Source organism: Amblyraja radiata, chromosome 13 (genome assembly GCF_010909765.2).
Source record: "Amblyraja radiata isolate CabotCenter1 chromosome 13, sAmbRad1.1.pri, whole genome shotgun sequence".
NCBI classification, from domain to species: Eukaryota; Metazoa; Chordata; class Chondrichthyes; order Rajiformes; family Rajidae; genus Amblyraja; species Amblyraja radiata.
Window position 1 is genome coordinate 49,765,392 of NC_045968.1, and position 27,583 is coordinate 49,792,974.

The 27,583-nt window shown below is 39.2% G+C and overlaps 1 protein-coding gene and 1 long non-coding RNA gene across 2 annotated transcripts in view; both read right to left on the reverse strand.

Moving 5' to 3' along the window:
• Positions 1-1,806: 1,806 nt before the first annotated feature.
• Positions 1,807-4,592, reverse strand: LOC116980003. The gene is made up of 2 exons (XR_004413820.1): positions 2,506-4,592; positions 1,807-2,446 (listed from the first exon to the last, which is right to left on the reverse strand). It is a non-coding gene; the product is annotated as an uncharacterized LOC116980003 (long non-coding RNA).
• A 1,098-nt stretch (positions 4,593-5,690) lies between these two features.
• LOC116980002 (anosmin-1-like) overlaps positions 5,691-27,583 on the reverse strand; it is a 122,144-nt gene continuing 100,251 nt past the window's right edge. The window contains exons 8-14 of the mRNA XM_033032057.1: positions 21,150-21,285; positions 20,293-20,448; positions 14,765-14,859; positions 11,007-11,178; positions 7,973-8,211; positions 6,104-6,246; positions 5,691-5,738 (exon numbers count right to left, since the gene is read on the reverse strand). Of these exons, the coding sequence (XP_032887948.1) occupies positions 6,121-6,246; positions 7,973-8,211; positions 11,007-11,178; positions 14,765-14,859; positions 20,293-20,448; positions 21,150-21,285 (924 nt within the window). The 3' untranslated portion in view covers positions 5,691-5,738; positions 6,104-6,120. The remainder of the gene's footprint in view (positions 5,739-6,103; positions 6,247-7,972; positions 8,212-11,006; positions 11,179-14,764; positions 14,860-20,292; positions 20,449-21,149; positions 21,286-27,583) is intronic.

Genomic DNA, 27,583 nt, shown 5'->3' on the forward strand with positions numbered 1-27,583 from the left:
TTCAACATGTTGAAAATTCAGCAGCGACCAGAAAGACTCTGGAGAAGGTACACAAAATTGCTGGGGAAACTCAGCGGGTGCAGCAGCATCTATGGAGCGAAGGAAATAGGTGACGTTTCGGGCCGAAACCCTTCTTCAGACTCCTTCAGACTGGCTGTATGGTCGTGAGAGGTCACCCGCGACTTATCGCCAGGGTCGCCCGTGTGGTCGTGAGAGGTTTCCTATGGTGGTGAGAGGTCTCCAAAGAGTCGTGGCGTCTTTCTGGTCGCCGCTGATTTTTCAACATGTTGAAAATTTCGGCGACCTATCACGGGTGCCGGCAGTCGCCTGTAAAGTACGTGGGACAGGCCCTTAAGGGAGATCATCATGTTTCTTAGCAACTTATACAGATGGACTGCAGAAAGCACCAGGTTGCATTATACTTGGTTGGGAACAGCTCTTCTCAAGACCCCAAGAAATTGCAGAGAGTTGTGGTTGTAGTTAATTTAGTTTCAGCGTATGAGCAGAGAAACATTTTTGTATGTGTGCTACCCAGTCAAAGAAAAGACTATACATGATTACAATGCACAGATTTACAATGAAGGGTACAACAAGTGGTGCAAGATAAAGTCTGATTAAAGATAGTTCAAATATCTCCAAAGTAGCCCAGTCCATCACACAGACCAATCGCCCCATCATTGGCTCCATCGACATTTCACAGTGCCTTGGGAAAGCAGCCAACATAATCAAGGACCTTTTCCACTCAGGTCATTCCCGCTTCTGTCCTCACCCATCAGGCTGACGATACAAAAACTTGAAAGCACATATAACCAGATTCAGGAACAATGAAAGTCGATGATGCTTGATTGAGGAACCACGATACTCAATGATAACAGCTTCTTCCCTTTTAATGAGACTACCGAATTACCCTCCCATAAACTAGGGCATAATCCCCATCTTCCTCCTTATGAATGTTAGACATTTCTTTGTAACTGTAATGCAGCAATGTTGTAAAACTATATTCTGCACTCTGGTGTTTTTTATCTTTCCACTACCTAGTGCACTTGGTTTTGGCTTGATATTACTCGTGTGTAGTATGCTTTGACTTGACTGGATTGAATGCAAACAAATGCTTTTCACTATCTACATGTGACAATAATCACTGCATGTGACAATAATAACCCTATACTAATACATCTTATCAAATACTTTCTGAGAGTCTACATTTATAAATTGATCTATTTAGCCATATGTTACAATTTGCTTGAAAATATAAAGTAATTTATGAAATGACCAACCTGCACTGTTCTAATAGCTGGTCAGAATGGCTCACCTACTTAAATAGAAGGTTCACAATCTGTATTTTGTCCTTCAAGTTACTTTCTTTGCTGTATTTTTTAGACCAAATCTTTTTCCACACAAGAAAGGAATAACTTTGAGGCTAACGGATCAGCTGACAATCGGCTCTAGATATTTTCACAAGGATGATGTGTTTACAGAGTCAGAAGGATGATTCAACTCAGAAGGACTCGAGCTCTTATTTTCCTTGTTTCTGTTTAGTGGCGCCTTTGCTGTTACTTGATACAAAGAGCAGACCAAGTTTCTTTAGGAAAAGGGTAACCCATGTGCCACCACAACATGTTTAAAAGCTGCGAGACCTTGCACAGCCCATCCTCCTGGGCACCTCAAGCTGATGTGCTGCACACTTCATTTGCAATTCTACTGTCTTGTTAGTCCCACACCTGTCATCAGCCACCTAATGGCACCTCATTTACTCATACCTCAGGGAAGGAAACTACTGCAAATAGGCCACATTTCAGACAGCCGTTTATCAAAACATGTTTATTAGCAAATTGTAACATGCATAATATTTGCACTAAAATGAACATTTTTCAGAAATTTGACCTCTTCAATGACCCGGTCCATTTCTGTACAAAGGAAGGCAACATATTACTTACAGACCCTGGAAATTATATACAAAACAAACAAGGTCATATTTTTCCACATAAAATCTATAAATATCAGTCCAGAATAAATCATCACTGATTAAAACAAAAGCATAAAGTAGATGGTCAGAATATTATGACATCACTGGATTATTAACAAAAAATCTAAAAGTAAAACCTTTTACTTTTGACATTTCTTTTTTCTAATGTTTGTCTTCAAAGTAGCTTGGAAATGATTCACTTGACAACTACCTGTTTATTTTTATTTCTAACCTTCTGAAGTCACATTCACTTTTCTTCTGCTTGTTTCCCAATGAAATAACAGCTCTGATCCTTGACACAAGCTGTACATAATCACCTCTTATTTAAAGAGGCAAAGCCATTCTTCACTGCTCTGTGTTGGCAACCTGCCTTCATGGCACCCTGCTGCACCCCCACCATCTGAACCCATTTTCTACCACATCCCTCATTCATATCTAAATCCCTTTCAGATTTGGCTACTCCAATGCAGATCCTTCACCCTCCATGAACTCTACTCCTTATAATGCTATTCTGTTTCAATTGCTGATTGTCCATCAACTTTGTCTTTACCGATTTATGTTATTTCCCAGTTACTCCAACACATGGGCTCACCCTTTGCAACCTATGTAGTCTCCTCCAGTGTCACACTCTAGAGATGTAGAATTAAACCCAAGCTGAACACAGCAACCTGAACCTGACTTCAGCCCAGTGGGTTAGAAACAGCACCATATGATCAACAGTAGATATGTCCCAAATCCTGGAAGCAGTGCAAGTAGCCAAAGTGGAAATCTACTCCAAACGCGAGTTCCACTGGAGACAAACTAATTCTTTTTGGCAATATCAATGCCAGCACTGTATAGGTCAAAATGTCTGCAAAGTCTTGGATGGCTGGGAAGAAGCCAGGAAAGCATACTTGAAAGGATTCTATCCTTTGATGAAATGTCAGGACACAGAAAATAACCAGCATCCTTTCTCATCTGAGCAACAATTACAAGAGCTCACGTCAATCCCTGAAACAGTGAAGGTGAATTATTGAATGAATTTAAGGCAGATATATGGACCATAGGAGGGGGTCAAGCATAATGGGGAGCAAGTAGGAATACAGAGCTGATTTCAAGAATAAATCAGCCATTAATCGATTTGGTGTCTGTGCAGCCTGAAGCAACTAAATGGCTTATTCTTATTCTGTTAATTTATCATATTAGCCTTTGACTGCTGGACTGATTAGTGGCGAACCGGTTCCACCATCTCTGTCATCTTGGTCCCTAAATGTCAAGGGCAGACAAATCTATAATAACGACTCAAAGACCCAATCAACTGAAGTTGAATGACATCTAAAGTACGTTTAGCCCTGAAATCCACAAGAAGTGGGCCCTGTGGAGAAACTCGGTTTCTCCACCAGAAAGTACTGAGGTTGGTTTGATGAGAATGACTAGGAGATTTAGGAGCTCGAAACCATCATTCATTCCAAGCATACAAAGGGATAGGCTCCCTTTAAAGCATTCAATAAAGCTTAAAGGGAGAGGCGCATATTGAACCTCCGGTAAAGCAATCTAGTACACAGCAGTACATTGATTCCTGACAATCTAGATCCAGCTCAAGACCTTGGTCAACAAGGAACACGTTCCATATCGTGAAAGGCCTTAATTGGACAGACATGGGGAATGAAAGCAGTGGTGGATTTCACCATGCCAGCATAGTTTTCAGCCACCCAAGGAAAATATCTTAGGCCTGGCACCAAACTCATACTCTATTGTACAGCAGTGAATTCCCACCTTCCTGTATGTGTAAGGGGGGATCCAGTTCATGGGGATGGGTTGTATCCTGCCACAGGTACCCTTAGTCCCACATCAGCATTGTGTTGAAATTACCACACTTTGGCACAGTCCTGGTGAAATTCCACTTCCCAAAGGTTGTGGTGTAGCTAGACTTTCCCCTGTGTCACCAGGGATGGAAATATCTAACTAACCTTAATGATAAAAAGTTTCTTGCATGGACCCCATACAATGAAACGTATCAATGGTGCATCACATTTTTGCGGAGAATACTAATTCACAATTCAAGCACCTTCTGAAAGCCACCGACAAGAAATACGTTTTATTTTACCCAAATGTAAGCATGTACAGATAGCTTTGGTCATGCGCTGATTTTCACTGCTTCATTGACTGCCTCCTTCATACTCTACTTGCCTTGTCCCCAGTGCTCCTTTCCATCTTGCCAATTACATCAGCATTTCCCATTCATTGTTGAAAACATTTGAATAACATGAACCATAAATAGTACTTCAGTTAATGGAAATTGGAAAGTAAGCACGATGAGCATTATGCATCATTCATTATAAGCAAATCTTGCAAAGTGGCCAAGGTGCATGGATTGGTGTAAAATAGACCCTTGGTTCATTGCCCTTTACTTTGCTTACTGTATTTACGCAAGACCAGTCCCAACCTGCAGCCTGTTGGATCCATGATCATAAATTTACTGAGGTTTGCGCAGTTATTCTCTACCGTTCTCCAAATGCAACAATGTCCTTCCAAGCTGAAGAAAGGAGCATGGACCCTGAGAAGGCTACAAAACTGCAGTACTAATTTTCCACTCAAGAAACACGCAAACATGTGAAATTGAGCTCTGTTTTCTTATTCCCTTTTGGAAGATAATAATAATAATAATAAATTTTATTTTTATAGCGCTTTTCTAAGACTCAAAGTCGCTTTACAATAGTAACAGACAATAGATGTTCCAGCATGAGTTAAGGGAGTGAGGGAAAACAATAACTTCATGTAACCTTCTATCCCATATTGTTGGCCAAAATATTTTGCATTCCTCATTTGTTATCATCGTTGAAAGCCTCGGATATTTTTTCCCCCATTTCCACTTGACTGAGAGATTGCCTAGTGAGTTCTGTCACAGGTGGTTAAATATGTGCAGAATATTAGGATTTCAATTCCACTGCGGTATGGGAATGAAAAAAATTAAGTTCTAACTAGTCAGTAATGTTGGGAAATATCCTGGAACTTATAATGAATGTCTGAAAGATCCATTCCTCACCCACAAACTGATTGTTTGATTTAATTTAATGTTAGATGGAGAGTTTGATACAATGTAACCACTAGACTCCAAATACATCTTAAAGTTAACTTTGGTGGAAATGATTTAATGGTTTCTGTTTTAAAGAGCAGAACTAATTATGAAACTTTTCTCTAATAACTTCTATGCAATCTCATTATTTATCAGAAACCACATTATATTTTTCTTTAACCACAATCAGCTTTCTTTGGCATTATTATTAAGCATGACTGGAGTAGTTATTCCACAGAGTATGTTTTCATAAATCACAATGATTAGGACTCTACCCTGCTTTACCTAAGGTCATAATTAGTAGTATTCTGCTTGTGCTGACTCTTGGGATTCATTTTAAATGTCACGGGAATGTCAGGCTTGTTACTTCCCTTTATTCAAAATATCATCAAAGTACTAAGAGACTGTCACAAGTTTGTTTCCTCCTTCATAATAATCCCAGATTTTTAGGGTCACTGGTTATTTGTTACACCAGAATATTTGTTCCTGGCATTTAAATGTTGAGGAATTCATGGAAAATGAGCAAATGGAAAAAAATCACTAATGGCTGTGACATATAATATTGGAGGAGCAGGGAGCTCAAGGTTTCAGGTAGCCTTGTAAATAGCTGAGTCTTCAGAACAAGGATGACTTTGTTTGGAATCCAAATTCGGCAGAAGTTCCATTCTCGTTGTGCGGTTCTTGACAGCAGATACGAATGATTGTCACAGATAGCACCTGAAATTTATGTTTAAAAAAAATTAGCAATTCAAAGGAGTTTATCAATTCATGTTACTGCTATGAGTAAGGTAACATTTCCTAAATAAAACTATATAGAGTGCACTCACACAATTTTCAAGTCTATAATCATCTGATGATTAGTTTTAGTTAAAACTAAAGTTACTTAGAGATACATATATATAATTTATGAAACATCATTATAAAATATCTTCCTGCTGCTTGTTGAGAATAGAGTGTAGTACAGCGTATTGTGTCTGTGACACAAACAATAATCATGTCTCAACAATGGTTATTTTCAGTTTGATGTACAATAATAATTTTATTGGTAAAAATCTGAATTAATAGAAGAAGATATCACCAACCTTTATAAGGCCTTGTTTTAAACGGGTGGAAGCTGAAATATTTTAACAGTGGCTGGGCCTTTCCCAGTTGTAGTCAAGACTTGAACCTGAATCCAATATGTGGTTGAAGGTCGAAGTTTGGGGATTGTTGTAAAAGGCTGATCCTGAAAATACACGATTATAGTTCAGCAATCAGTGGAAGATTAATCATTTATAATCTAACCTAGGTCTCAGATGTTTAAGAAAATGGAATTGTGGTAAATTGGTTAAATATCCAAGACATGCTAGAGGTAGCATTATACAAATCCCCAACAGCAGAGGTCACTGAAGAAATATAAAAAGGATAAGTACGATCAGAAGTAAAGGGAATTACTTAATAAAGTTAGGCAATGTCTGCCCAGTAAATCAGTCCTCACATTCTATTGACATTAATATCTGAGTAGTTTTATGATTCTGGCTATAATTTATAGTATGGTGAACCATAAATAATGGACAAGAGGCAAAAGTCATCAGTACCAGCACAGCCAGAGAGCATATGTGCCAAATTAAAGCTGCTGCTCTTTATACCTGTAAAGGTGGTAAAGAACCATCAGCCTGAATAACAAGTAATATGGAGATTCAGACCTTTGATTTTTTTCCCAGAATGGTAAATTTCAATTTAAACTGAATTATCAAGGATGTTGCTTTTCGTACAGTAGAAACATAAGTTGCATGTGTTGTGATCGTAGAGGGATTGCCATGAAAAAGTCTACAACATAGATTGAAGTCTGTTTTAGGTCTTTGCAAAAACAATTTTAACTGAATCTTTCTGTTGCTCCTTATGTTACTCAGTGTCAGTTCTACTTCAAATATCTGTCAACTAAAGGAAGTTTTACAACTCATTCCTAAACCACTTCCTGCTGTAAAATATTCTATGCTCTGAAGTCCTTCCGTCTAGAAGATTTTCCAAACTTCTCTCTTCCTCCTGCAGGCAGTTTTAAATTGTTCACTATTCAGCACTGATTTGCTTAGCACAGGAAATAGTCTCTCTTTAATCACAACCAAAACCATCCTCACTTTGGAAACTATTTGGGATTCTCCACTGAAGTAATTTAAGTACTTACATTTTTCCCTTATAGATGTAACTTTTCATCCTGCTTTCATCCTGATGAGCTTACACCAAATGCTTCTTTATATAATATGGTAAATTTATTGAATGAGATGTTAAAGTAGATCAGAAAGATATAATAATTTCAGCAGCTCATTCAATAAATTCATGGAGTCATGTTCCCCACCCACTTTGCATCAATTGAGGGTGTCAAATTACATCCAATTCCTTTACATCATATAAGTAACACTAGAAATAGATACAAAATGCTGGAGTAACTCAGCAGGATAGGCAGCATCTCTGGAGAGAAGGAATGGGTGATGTTTCGGGTCTGAAGATAGGTCTCGACCCGAAAAATGACACATTACTTCTCACCAGAGATGCTCACTGTCCCTCTGAGTTACTCCAGCATTTTGTGTCTTTATTTTCGGTTTAAACCAGCATCTGCAGTTCCTTCCTACATATCAATAACACTTGTGTTTATCAGCATCTGTAAATAAAATTGCAAACTTTCCACACAGTTTCCAAAGCTGAAGGTTTTCTACCCTTCCCCATGATTCACACCACAAGGTACGGAGTTTGCACGTTCTCCCCGTGACTGCGTGTTTCCTCCGAGATCTTCGGTTTTCTCCCACACTCCAAAGATGTATAGGTTTGTAGGTAAATTGGCTTTGTATAAATGTTAATTGTCCCTAGTGTGTGTAGGATAGTGTTAATATGCGGGGATCGCTGGTCGGCACAGACTCGGTGGGCCGAATGGCCTGTTTCCGCGCTGTATCTAAAACTAAAAACTAAGAACTTACTGATGGCAGTATCTGAAACTGCGAAATTGTCTTGTTCGGCATGACAACCGGTCTGTTAGCAGTTGATATCTCTGACCAATTTATTTGGTACCCAGTGACTTGCTGATGATGTTGGCTTCGTAAAACCTGCCAGTGAAACTCTCCATTGACTGAGCCATTTTTGGCAACAAAAGTCGCAGTTAGCTTTTCTGCTTTCAATGTAACCTTTCGGGAAGTTTTAATGGATGTCTGGCGAAGACCTGAAATCAAAACATAAGAATCTTAGCATTGTTCACTTACATGTTTACCTCTTAATGCACAAATATATATGCATATATTTTTCTTCTGATTGAAGTTATTTGGATCAGCTGCAACAGTAAATAAAAATACTTGCCATTATACATTTGTCTTCCATTTTTACCTCTTGAAAAGAGCTGAAATAAATTAGAATACCATAAAAATGAATTGACTATAATCAGAACCACACTTCTAGTCTGCCACAAGGAATAAGCAACTTCAACTAATCTGTATTCAGACAAAACTGCTTTGTTTCCTTCTCATGCATTTATTTATTTAGTGTCTGCAAACTCTGCATCCAATTCCCACCATCTCAGAATACTATCATCAGCAGCATGCAATAGATAATTTAGATACCATAATACAGCATCACAAGACATGCTTTGTCCTCAAAGGTTCATAGATGTAAATTTGAAGCTTAAAGCTTGAAAATGTTGAAAAGTATTCATGTACCAAAACAATGATTATGCATTGTAAGCCGTATGGGTTCTCATAAAACTAGTGATGCAACTAGTAGAATAAATGAAAGAAATGTCAGATCTGAGTTAAGTAGTAAATAATGACGGCCTCCAATGTTGGAAATAAACACCCCTTATTCTCCAGTGCTTTGTTTTATGAAAACATGAAATATTCACAAAGGAAAGAATATGATTTTAACACAGGCAGAAGAATTTAGTGCAGTGGAGAACAGCTGCTGTTCTGCATTCATAGTATGTTTGTTAAAATATGCCATCTGGAATCATTTATACTATTTCACATCCACTTGCCAGTCACAAACAAAACTAGGACAAATGGCTGCATCCACTCCAACCAGCAAATCACACTGGTCTAGGACTAAGCTTTTTTAGACTTCACTCTGCCTCGCTTGTTTTAATGAAGATTCTTTTTGCTTCTCTTTGGTGATTGAAGGCTTGTTGTGAGTGGGGAAGATTAGAGAAGTCATTGTTGGGTCTGATGTGTAATGACTGATACAGAACCAAGAGCTGAGGTTCTATACAGAGACATTAATTTAAATCCCATTGTTGCAACTAATTGCCTAAATCTAAAATTATATTGTTTCAGAAATGGTGAAATTTGTGTAATAATGTTAGGCCAATGGGGTTCACTAATATTCTTCAGGAAGGAAACCTGCCATTCTTTGCCAGTCGGGCCTACAGTTGACTCTAGACCCTCCAATGTAGTTGTACTTTACTGTTCAGTTCATGGGCCACTAGAGATCGACAGCTGATGCCTACATCACCAGTTAAGTTCACATCTTGGATGCATAAATAAAAACAATAGACTTCCAGCTTAACATACCAACTATTCCCCCCCCCCCAATTTACTGTTTTCACATCTTGCCTGAAGTTTGAATTGGATGAGAAGCAGTACACAAAGTTGAAGCAGTGAGGCAGTGAACATAAGAATATTGATGACATTAATAGAACAGTAAAGCACATGAACAGTTCCTTCAGCCCATAATATCTGTAGCAAACATGATGCCAAGACCATCATTTATCTACCCATGTGTAACGCATATCACTCCATTCCCTGCATATTCATAACCCTATCGAAAAGTATTTTAAATGTCACTAATGGATCTGCTCAAAACACCACCCTGGCAGCACATTCCAGGCACTCACCAGCCTCTGTAACAAACCTGCCCTGCACATCTCCTTTCAACTTTGCTCCTTTCACCTTAAAGCTATGTCCTTAGTATTTGATTTTTCCATCCCGGGAGATTCCGACTGTCTATCCTATCCATGCCTCTCATAATTTAATTGATTCTACCAGGCATTCCAGAAAAAAACAATTCAAGCCTGTCCAACCTCTCCCTGTAGCTAATACTCCCTAATCCAGGCATCATTCTGATAAAATTCCTCTGCACCCTTTGCAAAGCTTCCACAACATTCCTGTAATGGGGCGACCAGAACTGCACACAATATACTACATACGCCTAACCAGTGTCCTGTAGAGCTGCATCATGACTCTTACACTCTATGCCCATTTTTACAGTAACACTTTAAACAGTGGTTAGATGGTGTATTGCTTTATACGAGAACTGAGAATTGTATGGAAGTCAGTTATTGCACTTGAAGATATTGCTTTAAGTTGATGCAGTTATTCAGAGAGAATGTGCAAATCATCAGAGTGGATGATTTCAGATGCATTACTGATGTGCAAACCTCTTGATATTCCTCAATACATTGTGTCCTGGCAGTCCAGGAAATATCGTAGTACATTTGTTTCTCTGTTTTTAAGTACATACCCAAGGAAAATGCCAAACAATCAAAGTTTAAGGTATATATGAAATGTTACAGAGGGTAAGTTATTTTATGGGTTGAACACTGATGCTAGAGTTAGGAAATACTATTGCATAGAATGAGCAAGTAATGAAATGTAAGTAGATACATAGACTCATAGAGTCTTACAGCGTGGAAACAGGCCCTTTGGCCCAACTTGACCACACCGGCCAACATGTCCCATCTACAGTAGTCCCACTTGCCTGTTTGCCCCATATCCCTCTAAACCTGTTCTATCCCTGTACCTATCTAAATGGTTTTTAAATATTGCAATAGTACCTGCCCCAACTACCGCCCCCGGCAGCTCGTTCCACACACCCACCATCCTAGGTGTGAAAAAGTTACCCCTTAGGTTCCTATTTAATCTTTCACCCCTCACCTTAAACCTAAGTCCTCTGTTTCTTGAAGTAAGTTCAGAAAATGTAGCCGGGGGTCACATGACAACCATACAGTGAAATCTTTCCAAAAACACTCACCCTTTTTTGCACAAAATAGGCGTTTTAACACTTTGGCTTTAATTGAATTGCTGCAATGCGGAGTTGTCACATAGGTTATGGCCTGCGGTGCCTGTCCCTGGAGAATGATGGGTTGCACTGTCACCTTATAGTCACAAGCAAATAAGAGCCCGCTGATAATGAAATGAGTACCCTGAAGGGAAAAAAAATCAATAAATACAATGAAGAATATCGGGTTGTTTTTCTATTTAGATTCAACATTGGATGCAAAGAGAAGCAATTAATAAAGCTGCACTGTCTAATGTTTACTAAACAGCAAAAGCAAATACATCCATCTTTGTTCTGGCAACATTACTCCAGCTTCATATATATGTTGATATAATTTCAAAAACATAGGCACTCCTGCATGTGAGTAGCACTGAAATTTATGATATATTTAGAAAAATAATTACACAGGCCCATTTCTAGACCGTATCTGGGATTCAGCCACGTGATCCGGAATATCTGCCTAACATTGGAATCAAGGTGCAGAATAAAATCAATTTAAAGAACCCCCAAATTGGTAAAAATGCATTCTGGTAATTGTTTTTCTTTGAAGAAATCAGTCACTTCTTCAGACTCAAGAAGGGTCTTGACTCGACACGTCACCCATTCCTTCTCTCCAGAGATGCTGCCTGACCCGGTGAATTACTCCAGCATTTTGTGCCGAGCTTCGGTGTAAACCAGCATCTACAGTTCCTTCCTACATTGTGGCTGAACAGAGGAATTAGGCACAAATCAACACACTGATGGGTGTGAACTCACATACAGGGCAAGCAAGATGGAGGATTTCCTTTTCGGAAGGACATCAAGAAACCAAATGGGAAAGCCCTGGTGGGATTTAAATTTGTATCTCTTAATCAATGATCCAGATTGCTAGCTACTAGTCCAATACAGTAACATCCATCGTGGCATATTTTAATTTTGTCCAATGTAATAGAGCAGCTGTTAAGATGACAAGAATGGGTGGAAGCTGCCAGTTTAGTGGAGAGTGTTTGGTAGGATAAACTGAGCAGTGGTAATGGTCAGTTTATGTGTGATTACATACCCTATTTAAACGATTTTTTCAGGTGGAAGAATGAGCAAGGGGACTCAAAAAAGATTTAAGGATAGAGACATTGTTCTAAAGTGAACAAATTTCAGATATTCCTTGATGTCTTTATGGGAAGAAACCACAGATAGATCTCTATAATGTTATTGGTAAGGCACACTGATTACAGACTTGTGACATTGAGTTTTCCCTGCTATTGTGTTTGGAAAATGGGTATCCTGGATGGACGTGGAGGCAATTTGTGACACTGTTCCTATTTAAAATGATCCAAAAAACTATTACTTTTAAAATATTAGTCCTGTACACTGACATGGAGATTCACCCAATGAATGTATATTAAAGTAACGCAATCTATTAAGAGACCTCTCCAGACCTTGGCAAGCAAAGATTTTTGTTTAAAAGTGCCTAGGATTTTGTTAGTGCAATGCTCTGTGCACTACTGAACAGGCCTTACTGTTCAGGCCTACTGTAAGAAGTTTCCTTCTTTAAATATTGTTGGGTAATGACAGGAGATTCATATACAGGATTGAGAGCATTAGGTATGTGTGGAAAGAGGGAGTGGCAGATTGAAAGACTGCTACTATCATTTTGGTATCTATCAGTACTGGTCTGAAAAAGGGTTTCGGCCCGAAACGTCGCCTATTTCCTTCGCTCCATAGATGCTGCTGCACCCGCTGAGTTTCCCCAGCAATTTTGTGTACCTTCTGGCATAAGGTTTATTCTATTCTTGTGGGTCAAGGGACTGCTGGGGCAGCTGTGGAGGGGAGGCTGGTGGTAGGGAAGGGCTGAGGGCATAAAGGTAAATTATGTTAAAGGGACCTAAATAATTCAAATTCACAGTGATTGTTTGGAACATGCTCAGGTATGCCCCCTTTAAGATATACAGACGCCAGCTTCACAGGCATGTGGTGAATGTGCTTCTGCACGAGTGGCCTGCAGATGGCGCAGTCAAGCCTTAAATCAGTGAAAATCCAGAAATGGTATCTAAGCACACATCTCACATTGTTGGAAGCCACTGTCAATTCCAGGATCCATGATTTACCTTGCTGTTCTATTAGTTGCACAGCACAGAAACACTTGGAACGACACAGTTCAATTCTGGGCTTTATTATGTATTGAGTCTATTTTCCTGGTACTAACATATTGAGTGAATTGTGACTTTGATTTGGAACAACAGAGGATGCAATGCTCTGAAATATTTCTAATCCTGTAAAGAAGTAGAGTTCAATAAAATAATTTATTGTTTTAGTAGTAAGGAAGACAAATAAAACGTTTAAGAATCGTAGGTAGGATATTTTTTAATTTAATTTTGGTTCTTATTTAATAATTTCTTCAATTTTTAGCTGGAATGTTTGGTTGTGGGTAAGTACCTAACTTCAAGCTAATATCTGTACAATATCAGCAACAAGACTGCATCCACCCTCAACACCTTCAAAAGCACTCTGCCAGACTGCCTGTGTACATGCCCCTAAAATATAATGGAAAGAATGCTGTTTGTGATCAAAAGACCAGTTTCCTATGTGACTAAATAATTTACTTTACTAGTTGGGTAAATCCTCTGTCAACATAAGAATGATGGATGCATACACTGGGCTCTTTAAACAGTGTTGTATGATAGGTTTCAGTGAACAAGCGATCCATCTGTACTTTATTATAAACAGATGGCAACTTCAAACATGTTGTAATATGACCAACGTCACTGGCTGCAATTTCACAGTTAACCGTGAAAAATAGAAGCATTGCTCTTGACAAACTTACGAAATTCCCTCAAAATGTATCCAAGAACATTGCGATTCATAAAAGAAAACTACAGCCACAGCGTATTCTGAAAAATCCCATTGTTGCAACAATTTGTAATCCAACGGATTTTGATTCAATCCCAACTATCATTCAGATTGAACTTTAAAGATGCTTAAGAAGAAATATTACAATTTCATTCACAACTGAAGCATTAAGGGGTTGGACGGGAATTGCAAATTGCAATTGCATTTATAAGGGATTATTCAGTGAAGAGTTACAACAGTCCTCGCAGAATGACAAGGATCAATTAAGGGTAAACTAAATACACGGGTATTTTTATACTGCTGTACGTTTACTAAACAATTTTTAGTTCAAAGAACAAAAATCGAAATATATTCAGAACGCTTGAAGTAATATCAAAATTAATTAAGTTGATCATAGGTTCAGCTTTTTAGCCAGGAAATGGCTGTAGAGAACAACTGGATGAATTGAAATAGATGGGTACTTTACAATGTCATGGTGGCATCGTTTACTAAGGCTCTGAACTATATTGCTGGATTCATAGAGAATATTTCAACCATGTTAACTCTGTGTCTCCGTCTCTTTCCAGCTAATTGCTTCACATCATTTTCTATTTTAAACTGTGATCAAACATTCACGTTTTTCCTGATGCAATGTAATCTGGATATTGTGGAAAATGCGTCGGTGAGCTGGTCATAAACTTTGAATCATCTGACCCCCTTTGAAACTTTGTGCTTGTAAATGCTGTTTAAAAAAAAATAAACGATAGGACTGGTGAACAATCGTGCAATACTACTCATTTAAACCATAAGGGGAAACAATGGAGAAGTCCTTTTCATAGAAATAGACAGGAAAATTAAAACAATACTTGTTTATTTCTTCTTGAATTTTACGATATTTAAAAACCAATCAGGTATGTATTCCCAACCTTGACAGTTGCATGTTGCTGTATTTGTGAATTGTTCTTGGCACAAGATTCTGGCATCCATGTTAGCAGGTAGGTATTGTGATCCTTGAGATTCTCTGAGGAAAACAAGGGAAGATTCTACATTTATATAAAAGCACAGGCATGCACACACACAACACGCACACACACACACATACAAGTTACAACTTCAATTTGCTTTTTAATTGAATTACTGATCTCTGGCAGATATCTGCATGTGAAAATATACAGTGTGCACTGCATTCAGCTCACCAACAAAACTGGTGCTGACGTGCTGTGCTGTGCTTCACTTCCAAGTTGGTTAATCTTTTTTTATGTGAGGAGACAACACTGTCTACTAACATTAGAGTAATACAAAAATTAAGTTTAAAAATTGCAGAGTTCTTTTTGAAGTGTGAGTTCATAATAGGGCAAAGCCCAAGTAATGCCAGGCCACCTAAGATGTGCTGTCAACAGTCAAGTTGTCAAGTTGACGGCTAATTTCCCGTGAATGCACAGACGTACATTGGAAAAACTCACTGCCCAGATGCAAATGAGAAAGTAAAGAGAAGTCATTCTTTTTGGAGTCTCTTTGGAATCAGACTTGCAAAAATATCACTTTGTGGCCCAGTTCACAACATTAATTTTTTTAAACTCTTTTGTAAGATTGCTAATCATTTGTAACAGTGCAGAAAACATTCTTGTATGACCAATGATGTATGACCAATGGTCATACATTCTTGTATGACCAATGACCAGTGATTTTAAATTAGATCATCAAATAGGCGCGGTGGTAAAGTCCAGCTTCTTTCACTTAAGGAAGCTGGCAAAGGTGAAGCTCATTCTTGAGCGGCAGCATTTTGAAACAGTAATCCATGCCTTTATTACATCTAGGCTGGATTACTGTAATGCACTCTATTTTGGAGTTGCTCGATCTTCACTGGCTCGTCTCCAGTTGCTTCAAAATGCTGCTGCTCGCCTTTTGACTGGAACTCGAAAGAGGGAGCACATAACGCCAATTCTGGCCTCCCTCCACTGGCTCCCGGTGTACTTTCGAGTTCATTTTAAAATTCTTTTATTTGTTTTTAAATCCTTAAATGGGCTCGCCCCGCCTTACCTCTCTGAGCTGCTTCATCCATACGCTCCTGCCCGGTGCCTCAGATCAGCTGATCAGCTGCTCCTGGAGGTACCGAGGTCTAAGCGGAAGCTCAGAGGGGATAGAGCCTTCTCTGTTGCTGCTCCGGCACTCTGGAACACTCTGCCGTTGCACATCAGACAGGCCCCCTCACTGTCCATCGTCAGAACCAGTATTAAAACACATTTATATTCCTTGGCTTTTGACCCTGCTTGAGACTTTGCTCCTGTTTTAGTGCTTTTAATGTTTTTAATTTTATTGTTTTTATTCTTTCTTTTAATGTTTTTATTGTCGTGTAATAATTTCTTGTCCATGACTAGTCATGTACAGCACTTTGTGGCAGCAGTGGTTGTTTTTAAAGTGCTCTATAAATAAAGTTATTATTATTATTAATATTCTGTTGTTTTGAAGCCGATGACCATCAGCAAGCTGTCTAACAATAAATATCCCTCTTTCTCAATCGTCATGTTTCATTTGTGATTGAGGATAAAAGAGAAACATTTCCATTGAAATTTAAATGTAAAAATCCTCACCTTAGTGCCGCCTGCTGTGAACATCTCCTTCTATAAATGCCCATTACTGTACAGCTCATGGCGCTGACTGCTCCCTCCTAACTATGACGTGTGCTGAATTCAGCTGAAGCACCAATCTTGATACATGTATTAAGTATCATAGCAATCAAAAGTGTTATTTCAGCACATCAGAGTTCCACATTATTAGATTATGTGTGGCACCCTGGCTCTCATTGCATGCACGATGCCTGCATTTTTTTGTTTTTTTAGTTTAGAGATACAGCGTGGAAACAGACCCTTCGCCCCACCAAGTACGTGTCGACCAGGATCCTCGCACACTAGCGCTATCCTACACACAAGGGACAATCTTATATTTATACAAAGCCAATTAACCTACAAACATATATGTCTATGGAGTGTGGGAGGAAACCGGAGAAAACCCATGCAGGTCACGGGGAGAAAGTACAAACTCCGTATAAACAGCGCCCGTGATCAGGATTGAACCTGGGTCTCTGGTGCTGTAAGGAAGCAACTCTACCTCTGTGCCACCATGCCGTACATTTATAGAGACTCAGCGAGGCAACAGGCCTTTCAGCTCATCGAGTCCACGCCAACCATCGATCACCCACACACTAGTTAACCCACTTTCGCACCCTACACACTAGGGCTAATTTACAAAGACAATTAACCTACAAACCTGCACTGTCTTTGGAATGTGGGAGGAAACCATAGCACCTGGAGGAAATCTATGTGGTCACAGGGAGAACATAGAAACTTCACACAGACAGCACCTATAGTCAGGATCAAAGCTGGGTCACTGGCATTGGGGGTTATCGGATCTACCGCTGTGCTACTGTGCCACCTTTGTGATATTTATTGGATTACTAGACCAAGCGGGACCCGTTGGGTCCCGTCCCCTCAACGCGCGGAGATAAACTGCTGGGCCAAAATATTGATTTACTGCCATAGACCTGCTGGATATTGAAGGATTGCTATCCTTCCTGATTTCAGTACAAAGCAGAGAATATGGGGTAATACAGAGGCAGGCAGTCACAATGTGGGATAAATTGCAACCTTAGCAAAGACATCCACTCTCATTGTTTGCTCGGACTTGATAAAATAAAATGAGATGTAATTAGTTTTCTCCTTATATTGTGCTTCAGTGATATGATGTTAATAAATCTCATCCCTAAAGGGGTTAGATACATAGAAGTTCATTGTCATGACAGCTTTTGGCAATGCTGTCCTTGCCATGCTCTAAGATTGCAGCAGTGACTTTAATTGATTTAATTGAGACAGTTCTTATTTAAATGCCAATGTTTGTTGGTAGGTGAATGGCTGAAGTTCAAGCAAGGGAATTCTTTGGGTGGATATGGCCTTTTGCTGAGAGCTCTTCCCCACTCCTCCTCTATTCCTATACCAGCAGCATGTTGTCCTACTCTCCAACCTCCAGTTGTACAATAACCTGAAGTGATCATCCATGGGTGTCGGGGGTTAGGGGGAGAAGGCAGGAGAATGGGGTTAAGAGGGAAAGATAGATCAGTCATGATTGCAAATTAGACTTGATGGGCCAAATGGCCCAATTCTGCTCCTATCACATATGAACATCTACAAAGCACCATGTCCGGAAGCAACTGGTAGCAATGTTACAAAATTTTGAGATTTAAAAAATCAAGTCTGTAATTTACCCCATCAGATAAAGCATAAAAAGAAGTTTAATTTGACACCTAATTCACTTTCATATCTCATGTATTTAAAAAGTTATGGCCATTTTCATACTCGGAAATTAGCATCTTGTTCCCTATTGATTTTCTATGGACGTAACAATAAAGCTGTGATCGTGTGCAGTCAAAAGCCCATAACTTTCTTAAAAATTAAGAGAACTGAATGAAATTTTCAGTTATCATAGATTGAACCATTCTGAAACAAATATAAAATAATCTTACTTGGATGACCTGAAATTAAAGCATATAATTAGTTAGTTACCCAAGTTTAGCTAATTTCAAACTTCAATTACTAGATCTAAACATCTATCCATTTCTTAATAAATGATTAACATTTTTAAATAGCCTAAGTGTGCAAATAATATTCATAAATAATTCACAATAAAACATGATTTTTAAATCTCATTTACATTAATTTATAGGCCAAATGGAAGGAATTTAGTGTTCAATTGCTGTAAATTAAAGTCCATTTTAAATCAGCTTTCTAGTGGGATCCTGTGAACGCGCTGGTTTAGAACGTTCACATTGCGGTAGATTTGTGCCCTCAAATGCCCAGAAAAATACTGCGGGATATAATGGGCCCAAAATTAGCTACTCACAATATTAAACTTTGTATAAAGGGATCTTAAGAAGCCCTTTTTAATGTAAAAATAAGCAGCCTACCTTCTGTGGTTTGCTCTATGGGATCCTGACGGCTGCCGTTGTTCGCGGGTTTAGAGATCGATTTTTAAACTACTATAACTATTATCCAAGGCCTTTAAAACTAATAATAGCTTTTGCGACGGGGTCTTCCAGCGATTTTTCGTTAATAATTAACAAGGCTGAACATCTTCGATTTGAACAGCCTAGAGAAAATCGCGTTTGAAACCCGTCCCCCTCTAAACGGCGCCAAAATCGCGCACACCCGCAGCGACAGATTTTCAGCGACGCTTCAGGTAGGCTTTGCAACATACCTACAACTGGTCTTGGCATCTATCACTTGCCTTTGAAGACACCTATGGGTGGCACAGTAGTGCAGCTGGTAGAGCTGGTGCCTCACAGCACCGCAGACACAGGTTCAATCCTAACCTAGGGTGCTGTCTGTGTGGAGTTTGCACGTTCTCACTGTGGGTTTCTTCCGGGTGCTCCCGTTTCTTCCCACATCTCAAAGATGTGGGGTTTGTATGTTAATTGGCCTCTGTAAATTGTCCCTTGTGTATGTGTGTGAGTGTGTATGGGTTGGATAAGAAAGTGGGATAACATGCAACTACTGTGAGTGCCTAATTCACACTAACCCTAACCCTAATGGTCGTCATGGACTTAGTGGGCTAAAGGGCCTGTTTCCATGCTGTACCTTTAAACTAAACTAAACTTAAACTAAATATCTGCAGCTTGAATTAGCAACTATGGACAATGCCAAACCTTTGCAGAACCCCAGCAATTGACAGAGGTCGTCAACCAGAAACTAGCCAGTCCAGTGAAGAATATTTTAAAATGTTACCTAGTGAGGTATTTTCTGCTGCTGAATGTGTGTTCAGTCTTAAGAAGTTAAGACTGATGGAGTCAGCTGGAACTTTTGAGCTAATGTCACATCATCTTGGCACACTGACTTCCTGCCAGAGGGTATTCAATTTGTACCTGTTACTGCCCTCACGAAACAAAGTGCTCGAAGGGATGCGTTCTTAAACCAAATGTGCATGGTGCAACTGCTGCTGTGGAACACCAAAAATTATCCATTGACAATTCCAATTGCTCACTAGAATGGAGCAGAAATCTGCCCCAGAAGACAGTTAACAGAATCTATTTGGAATTGTTATTGTACATTGCACAATCCTTTGTCCTGTCATTGACATATAACTGCATAAAGATCAACTCCCAGTCTCCTGCTCGCTATAGTTGTAAAGCACAAAACTGGATAACAAGAGATGGTGGTTCAATGGTTCACTGGTGCTTTATTGCCACGTATACCCAAGTACAGTGAATTATTTTATTTAATACTGTTCAATGGCAATCCTAATATACATTAGGCACAATCATACCAATTATAAGAGTGTTATAAGAGTATACCACTGCTGGCTACAGTAGTAATTATATTGGTCCTTTTAATTAAAGTTCATGGAGAAATCTAGAAAAACAAACTAGAGCAATTCATTACTGTTAAAATTATCTAGGATGTCTTACCTTCTTTTGCTTTTTTCCAGTGCACTTTAACTTGCAGCTGGTTGCCATGGTAATATGGGTCTGCAGCCTCTAGACTTCCAATGTCAAACATTTGATGAATGTGTGGAAGTTCATTGGACACTTCTGTTGTAGTGATAGCTTCATTTGATGGGATGTCTAAACAAAGGAACTTAAGTCAGGAGCTATTTTTTTCTATTGCCCAACTTCCAAATTTTGGTTTTCACAACAAAGAGAAATATTTGCATAAGCAGTAGCAGTAGATAGAAAAAATAATTTAGTCTCACTCACACTATCAGGATTGCTCGTGGCATAAGAATATGTCAACTATTTCATCACAGATGCCATTACTTTGTGAAGGCTTGTACACGTTTATGGAAGAATCTGCAAATTGTTGAGTTCACATGCAATTTTACTTGATTGCACTTGTATTGTACCATAGAATCACAATTACTGGAAAAAATGCACCATTAATTAACATCCTGTTTCTTACTGAGTTGTATCGTTGTAAGCTAATTGTAATTTTTTTTAATGTACAATTAGCTTGCAACGATACAACTCAGTAAGAAACAGGATGTTAATTAATGGTGCCTTTTTTTCCAGTAATTGTGATTCTATGGAACATTACCTAGAAGTCTTATTGCACTATTCGATTGAAAACCTTGGGTGTTTTGATCAGCTAATTTTCTGATCTCTCTGGGTATAAGGGAGGGAAGATCCAACAGATTTGTCTTCAATTTCAAAAAGTCCTTGCTATCTAAAGGCCATCTTTAACAAACATTCCTGCATTATAAGCAGATTAGGGAAAAACACAGATGATTTCAGCATTCCAATGGCAGGAAGGGTTTCAGTACTCTTACCTGTTGAAGGAGTAGTAAAGAAAAACAGGGCTTTACTGCTCTTTAATCGCTTTTGTCCCCAATTGGCCACTGATTGTACTTGGACCAGATATTGTGTGTTTGGCTGAAGGTCTTCAATTTCAACTTCATCTTTCACCTTAAACGAGATGCATAATTTGAAAGGTTTTAAACTATTTGGCATGTTATCATTATTAACGGAAAGGGCGTTTCCTGATTGATATATTTCTGCTTTATCAGTGTTGGGACATATTTCTATTGAAACTCTTCTTCACAGTTATAAGAATGGGATAAGCTTGAAACATGAACTGTTTGCAGGCTACAAAGGCAATCCTCAAGAAGTCCAGAGGTTGATTCACAAGAGGCACCTGTCAGGTCAAGCAAATAATAATAATTCCCATTGCAACAAGTTTAACCTGCTCCTAAGTCAAGTTCCTTTCTTTATCCAGACATTTACAATTTTGGTGGCGGCATCAGTGGATCTTCCAGAATCCCTTCTGCTTTTAAACCTTGTTAGTGTTTTGCCAAAAGATCTTTGACTATACCTCTGAATCTTAATTCAACTTTCAACTTGAACCTGCTTTTTATAACTTTTATAGCTACTTCACAGAAAATATTCCCTGAAATGCCCTGATTAAAGCTCGTCACATAATCAAATTCAGTACACAGTCTACGGAATAAGTGCATTGTAAGCACAATAGACAATAGACAATAGGTGCAGAAGTAGGCCATCCGGCCCTTCGAGCCAGCACCGCCATTCAATGTGATCATGGCTGATCATCCCCAATCAGTACCCCGTTCCTGCCTTCTCCCAATATCCCCTGACTCCGCTATCTTTAAGAGCCCTATCTAGCTCTCTCTTGAAAACATCCGGAGAACCAGCCATCCACCGCCTTCTGAGGCAGAGATTTCCACACTTACAACTCTCTGTGAGAAAAAGTGTTTCCTCGCCTCCATTCTAAATGGCTTACCCCTTATTCTTAAACTGTGCCCCCTGGTTCTGGACTCCCCCAACATCGGGAACATGTTTCCTGCCTCTAGCGTGTCCAAACCCTTAACAATCTTATATGTTTCAATAAGATACCCTCTCATCCTTCTAAACCAGAGTGTACAAGGCCAGCCGCTCCATTCTCTCAGCATATGACAGTCCCGCCATCCCGGGAATTAACCTTGTAAACCTACGCTGCACTCCCTCAATAGCAAGAATGTCCTTCCTCAAATTAGGGGACCAAAACTGCACACAATACTCCAGGTATGGTCTCACTAGGGATCTGTACAACTGCAGAAGGACCTCTTTGCTCCTATACTCAACTCCACTTGTTATAAAGGCCAACGTGCCATTCGCATTCTTCACAGCCTGCTGTACCTGCTTGCTTAATGTGGAATTCCAAGCTTGCTGAATTGATCCAGCCATGGAATATGTTGTTCCCACCCATCTTTCCACTGTGCCAAAGAGAGAGAATTTGGAATGATGATTGAAACTGGAATGGTGGTAACATTTGAACAAAAGAAAGAATGAAATAGAAACATCACAGCTGTTGAAAATGCAGGCATGACAGAACTCAGAGAAGGGTAAGGAATTATTTATTTGCACTTTAACATTAAGAAGCTGCTCATAAATAAACAGACAAACAAACATAAATAAATAAATACAAGGATAGACAAATATTATAAAATAGAAGTCATTGAAATATATGAAATCCATGCAAAAATCTACATTTTATATAAAAGATAAATTAGTTAATATTCAAAATTGATAAATAAATAACTTCAGTGCATCAATGGTGAGTAAAGAGGTCCAAAAATTGTAGCGCTAATCGGTAAGTCCCGTAACCGTTTAAGCCGTGCCGGGCGATGTAAGGTCCCGCTCCAGGTCGATTTAAACCCCTCGATTCGGGCGGGCGAAGTTGCCGTTGCGGGAGCTCCGAAAAGCGGTCTCCCACCAGGGACCTGCGAGCTCCCGATGTTACTGTCCACAGGGCCTGCCGCCGAAGCCTCCGAAGGTCCGAAGTCGGTCGCAGCCGTGCGCCACCACAATGCTCCACAGTCAGCTAGCTCCGTGAGTCCCCAGGTTCTGCGACTGGACAGGGAAAAGGTTGCGTCCCCGTTCAGGGAAGAGATAAAAAAGTATTCCCTGACCCCCCCCCCCCCCCCACATATACACAGCTAGAAATAAAGTGAAACTAAAACCAAAAACATACAACTAACAGGACAAAAAGAAAGAAAAGACAGACGGACTGCAGTCGGCCACTGCCACAAGGCGCCGCCGATGGACTCAGGATGTATAGATTAGTAATATAGATTAGCATTATAGACTAGGATATATCGATATAACGTGGAAATGTTAATGGCAATAAGTGCTCTGACTCAAGAATTTACTGGAGTAGACAGACAAAGGGAGGGGAAGAATACTCTCGGTAGCTTTGTTTCAGTACATTGTTACACCACATGGAGGAGCAGAGGTATTGATAGAAAATTGAAAGTTAAAAGGGTAGAGGAAGCTAATATGTGCAGATAATGCAAAGTTTGCAGGAGCTGAATTGGCTTACTAGGAAACACCAGCTAACTATAGATATAATTAAGTTGAATGGGTAGAACATTAATGGAGCCCCATAGACAGGACAGGAAACCTATGGTGTAAGTATGATAGGGGGTTGCAGAAAGGTAAGATTGTTCTGGGGAATTTAGTTATTCTATGCATTTGAAATCAAGTGTCCAGAAGGGTTTTTTGTTAAAGGATGCCTCGATTAGGATAGAATGAGGTGGTAAAACAGTAGAATTAATTGCTTTGATCTATGTCAGAACAAACAATGCCGGATAGTTTGGAAAGTCTGGTGTACATGGCAGCAGCACCCCTGCTCATTACCAATGACTACCATTTCCACAGAAGCTACCCTATCCATCCATCTGTTATCAGACCTCCTCTGACCTCGCTGCATTGATCTCTAGTTTTGATTCTACTTATCTCCTAGGCAACTCTCTTCCAACCATCCTATCTCATCTCCAATCAATTTCCTACTCCATTCTCCTTAAAGATCTCCCCATCCCAGTCTGCCCCATGCTGTAATAACCATATTGATTATTTGCAGCTGATTACAACATTCCTGCAGCACTGTCACCAACAACCCCACCCCTCCCAAATCCACAATGACCCTCCATAAACCTACGTTTTGTTTTTTCCCCAGACTGATACTATTACCCTCACCCCTCATGGACCTGGAGTTAATTTACTTGATTCCCTTCGGTGCCTGCAATAGTGAAACACAAAGGAAAGTCCTTTTACAATAGACAAGCTTTTCAGTAGTACGTTTTTTACTTTTTGTTTTAAAGATAGTGTGGCCCACCGAGTCTGCGCTGACCAGCGATCCCCATACGCTAGCACCATCCTACCCTCAAGGGACAATATACAATCTTTACCAAAGCCAATTAACCTACAAACATATATGTCTTTGGAGTGTGGGAGGAAACCGGAGCGCCCGGGGAAAACCCATGCAGTCACGGGGAGAATGTACAAACTCAGTACCGACAGCACCCACAATCAGGATCAATCCCAGGTTTCTGGTACTGTTAGGCAGTAACTCTACCGCTGCGCCACCGTGCTGCCCGAATGGCTTCTTGGACTACAAAGGCCATTGAACCTTGGAACAGATGGGCCAGATTTGTTGGTTCATGTACCCTCCTGTTAACATGCTCAGATTTACAATATCTGCTGCTTTTTGTTTTTCAATTCAATTTCATCGTCTTGGTCTGAACTCAGTACAGTGTTAAAATTTGTAGATGATACTAAGTTGGACCACCTGTGTCCAAACTTATAAGAATGCATTAAAGTACAAGAAGATGCAAACTGGCAAGGTGAATGTGGATAAATTGCAAATAATATATCAACTGCCTCCTGATATAATTCTCAGCAAGTTAATTTAAAAATGAAGTTAATATATTTTATGAAACAAGCTTCTGGAGGTAACAAGTTAATAGTCTGCAAATGATCTTTATTGAGGTGAGCAAAAAGCAAACTGCTGGAGAACTCAACAGGTTCGGCAACATCAGTGTTCCTCCAACAGTTTATATTATGCTCAAGGATGCAGCATCTGCAATCTCTAGTGTCTTCATTCAGTTGTGTTTTGTTGAATTGCCAACTTGCATGTTGTCCATCAATTTGTTTGAAATGCCCGGCAGTTACACCTATTATATTCACCGTTTAATTGTGTTTGGTCATGTTTAACTTTGACTGTCATTTACGGACTATTACAAGGGATTTCCTCAAACTACCCAATGCATTATTGTTGTAAATAAATGATGTCTGTCATCTTTTGAATCTGCAAAATGGTTAGGTTTTGATTTATTAAATAGCCAATAATCAGATAGAACATAATATATACAATGACTATTGAATTTATAGGCTATGTCAATATGTGTTGCTCTAAATGCAAAATTAAACATGAAATGTAAGATTAACTGCTTCATCCATAACCACCCGAGGCACCAGGAAAACAGAATCAAGTTGAAAACCATCCAAATAAAACAATGTATGAAAATAAATAGTTTTGTTTCATGCTAGTCAGTTAGTTAGTATTCAAGAATGACCATTTTGTTTTAAGAAACTAATGTTGAACATCTGGTAGAAAATCTGAAAACCAGAATAGTCAAAACAAAAGGGATTTGTGTCATGGCCAATATTGAAAATAGGAACTCATTCTTCCATAATTGATCTTTCATTATATCCTAGTCAAAATATGAAAACAGCAACGCACCTCTAATGGACCATTTGGAGAAGCTAGTTTTTACTACATCGATTTGAAATATTTTAGCAAGATCCAGTGAAGGAAAAATGTAATTATGGAATGCAATAATTTCAAATTCCGGTTTAGTGACTGTAACCTGGGGCAGTAATAATGGATTGAATACCAGAACCCAGGCCTTTCCTACATTTGTTGGAAATCATCAGGGTTACATTCAAAAAGACTAATTTGCCTTCCATGTTTCGTCGTTGAGGAAATAACTTAATAGTTTCTTTGACAATCACATGTCAACCTCAACAAACCTTGAGCTATAATTCTCTCTCTGATTTAACCCTCTCCTGGACACCTTGGCTGAGACTCTGGGTGTGAAATAGAAACAGTGTGGAGTCCTGTCACCATGTTGTGATACAGAACCTTATTGGTGTACTCACATTATCTCCAAGTACATTGAATAGTTTGTACTCAACAATTGTGCTTGGAATAATGAGACATTTGGTTGACACACTAATATGGAACTTCTTCTGATAATTTAACAAATCTGCTGTACCATATCAGACTAACCATACAAGAAACAGCTAAAATTTCTAACTGGTGGTATGTACCTTCTACCGTATTTTACCCATTTGTGCTGAATTGTTTGTGATGAATTTCGCATCGGTAAAACCATACTGATCAACTTTCACTTCTGGTCTCCCTCAGCCAACACAGGTCAAGTAGCCATAAAACAGGCTAGAATGCAAGATTCTTGTCACAGATAGTTTTATGATCCTATTAATTATTCTCACTTCTATCCTTAAGCCAGATGTGCAGATGAAAGATTTTTTGAAAATGTTGTTGGTGCTTTAGAAATACATCTACAGCAAATGCCTGAAGGGACTTTGGGATGTCAAAAAGCATTTTTATCAGTTCCCATAGTGACATCTTGCAAATATACTTTCTATTGCTGTCTCCTTCATCACTTACAATGCCATACTTCACTACTAGATTTAATCCTGACAAGTGCCATGTGATGCATTTTTGTAAGTCAAATAGGGATAGAACATAAACAGTAAATAGTAGTCCTCTAAGGAAACTAGATGAACAGACAGACCGTGGGGTTCAAGTTCATTGTTCCCTGAAAGTGACAAGACAAATAGATAAAGTGACGGAGAAGGCATATAATGACCTTCCTAGGTCAGGCACAGAAGAAAAAAGTTTGGGGGGGATGTCATGTTGCTACACTGGTTGGATCAAACCAGAAATAATTTGCAGAATTCTGGCCATCATACTATAAGGATGTGGTTGCACTGGGAGAGTGCAGAAGAGATTCACTAGGACATTGCTGGTTTGGAGGAGTTTACTTATGGGGTGAGGTTGGAGAAGATGAGCTTTTTTTTCTGGAGCAAATGAGTGGAGGGGCTGACAAGATTGAGGTAAATAAGATTATAAGAGACACACAAAGGGTGGATAGTCAGTCCCCCCCCCCCTCCCCATTATAATGTTATCATAAATAAGAAGGCATAAGTTTAAGTTAAATGAAATACATTTCAAAGTGTTCCTGCTTTCGTTATTCTTTATCAACCACACTTCCCTCAAGTTTCCTTAAAGCCTCATCACCATAGAAGGTGAAAATCAATCATTATATTTAAGGAAAATTGAGACAGGCACTTGAATAAGAAAGGAATAGATGGATACAGACCTAATGCAGGCAACTAGGAT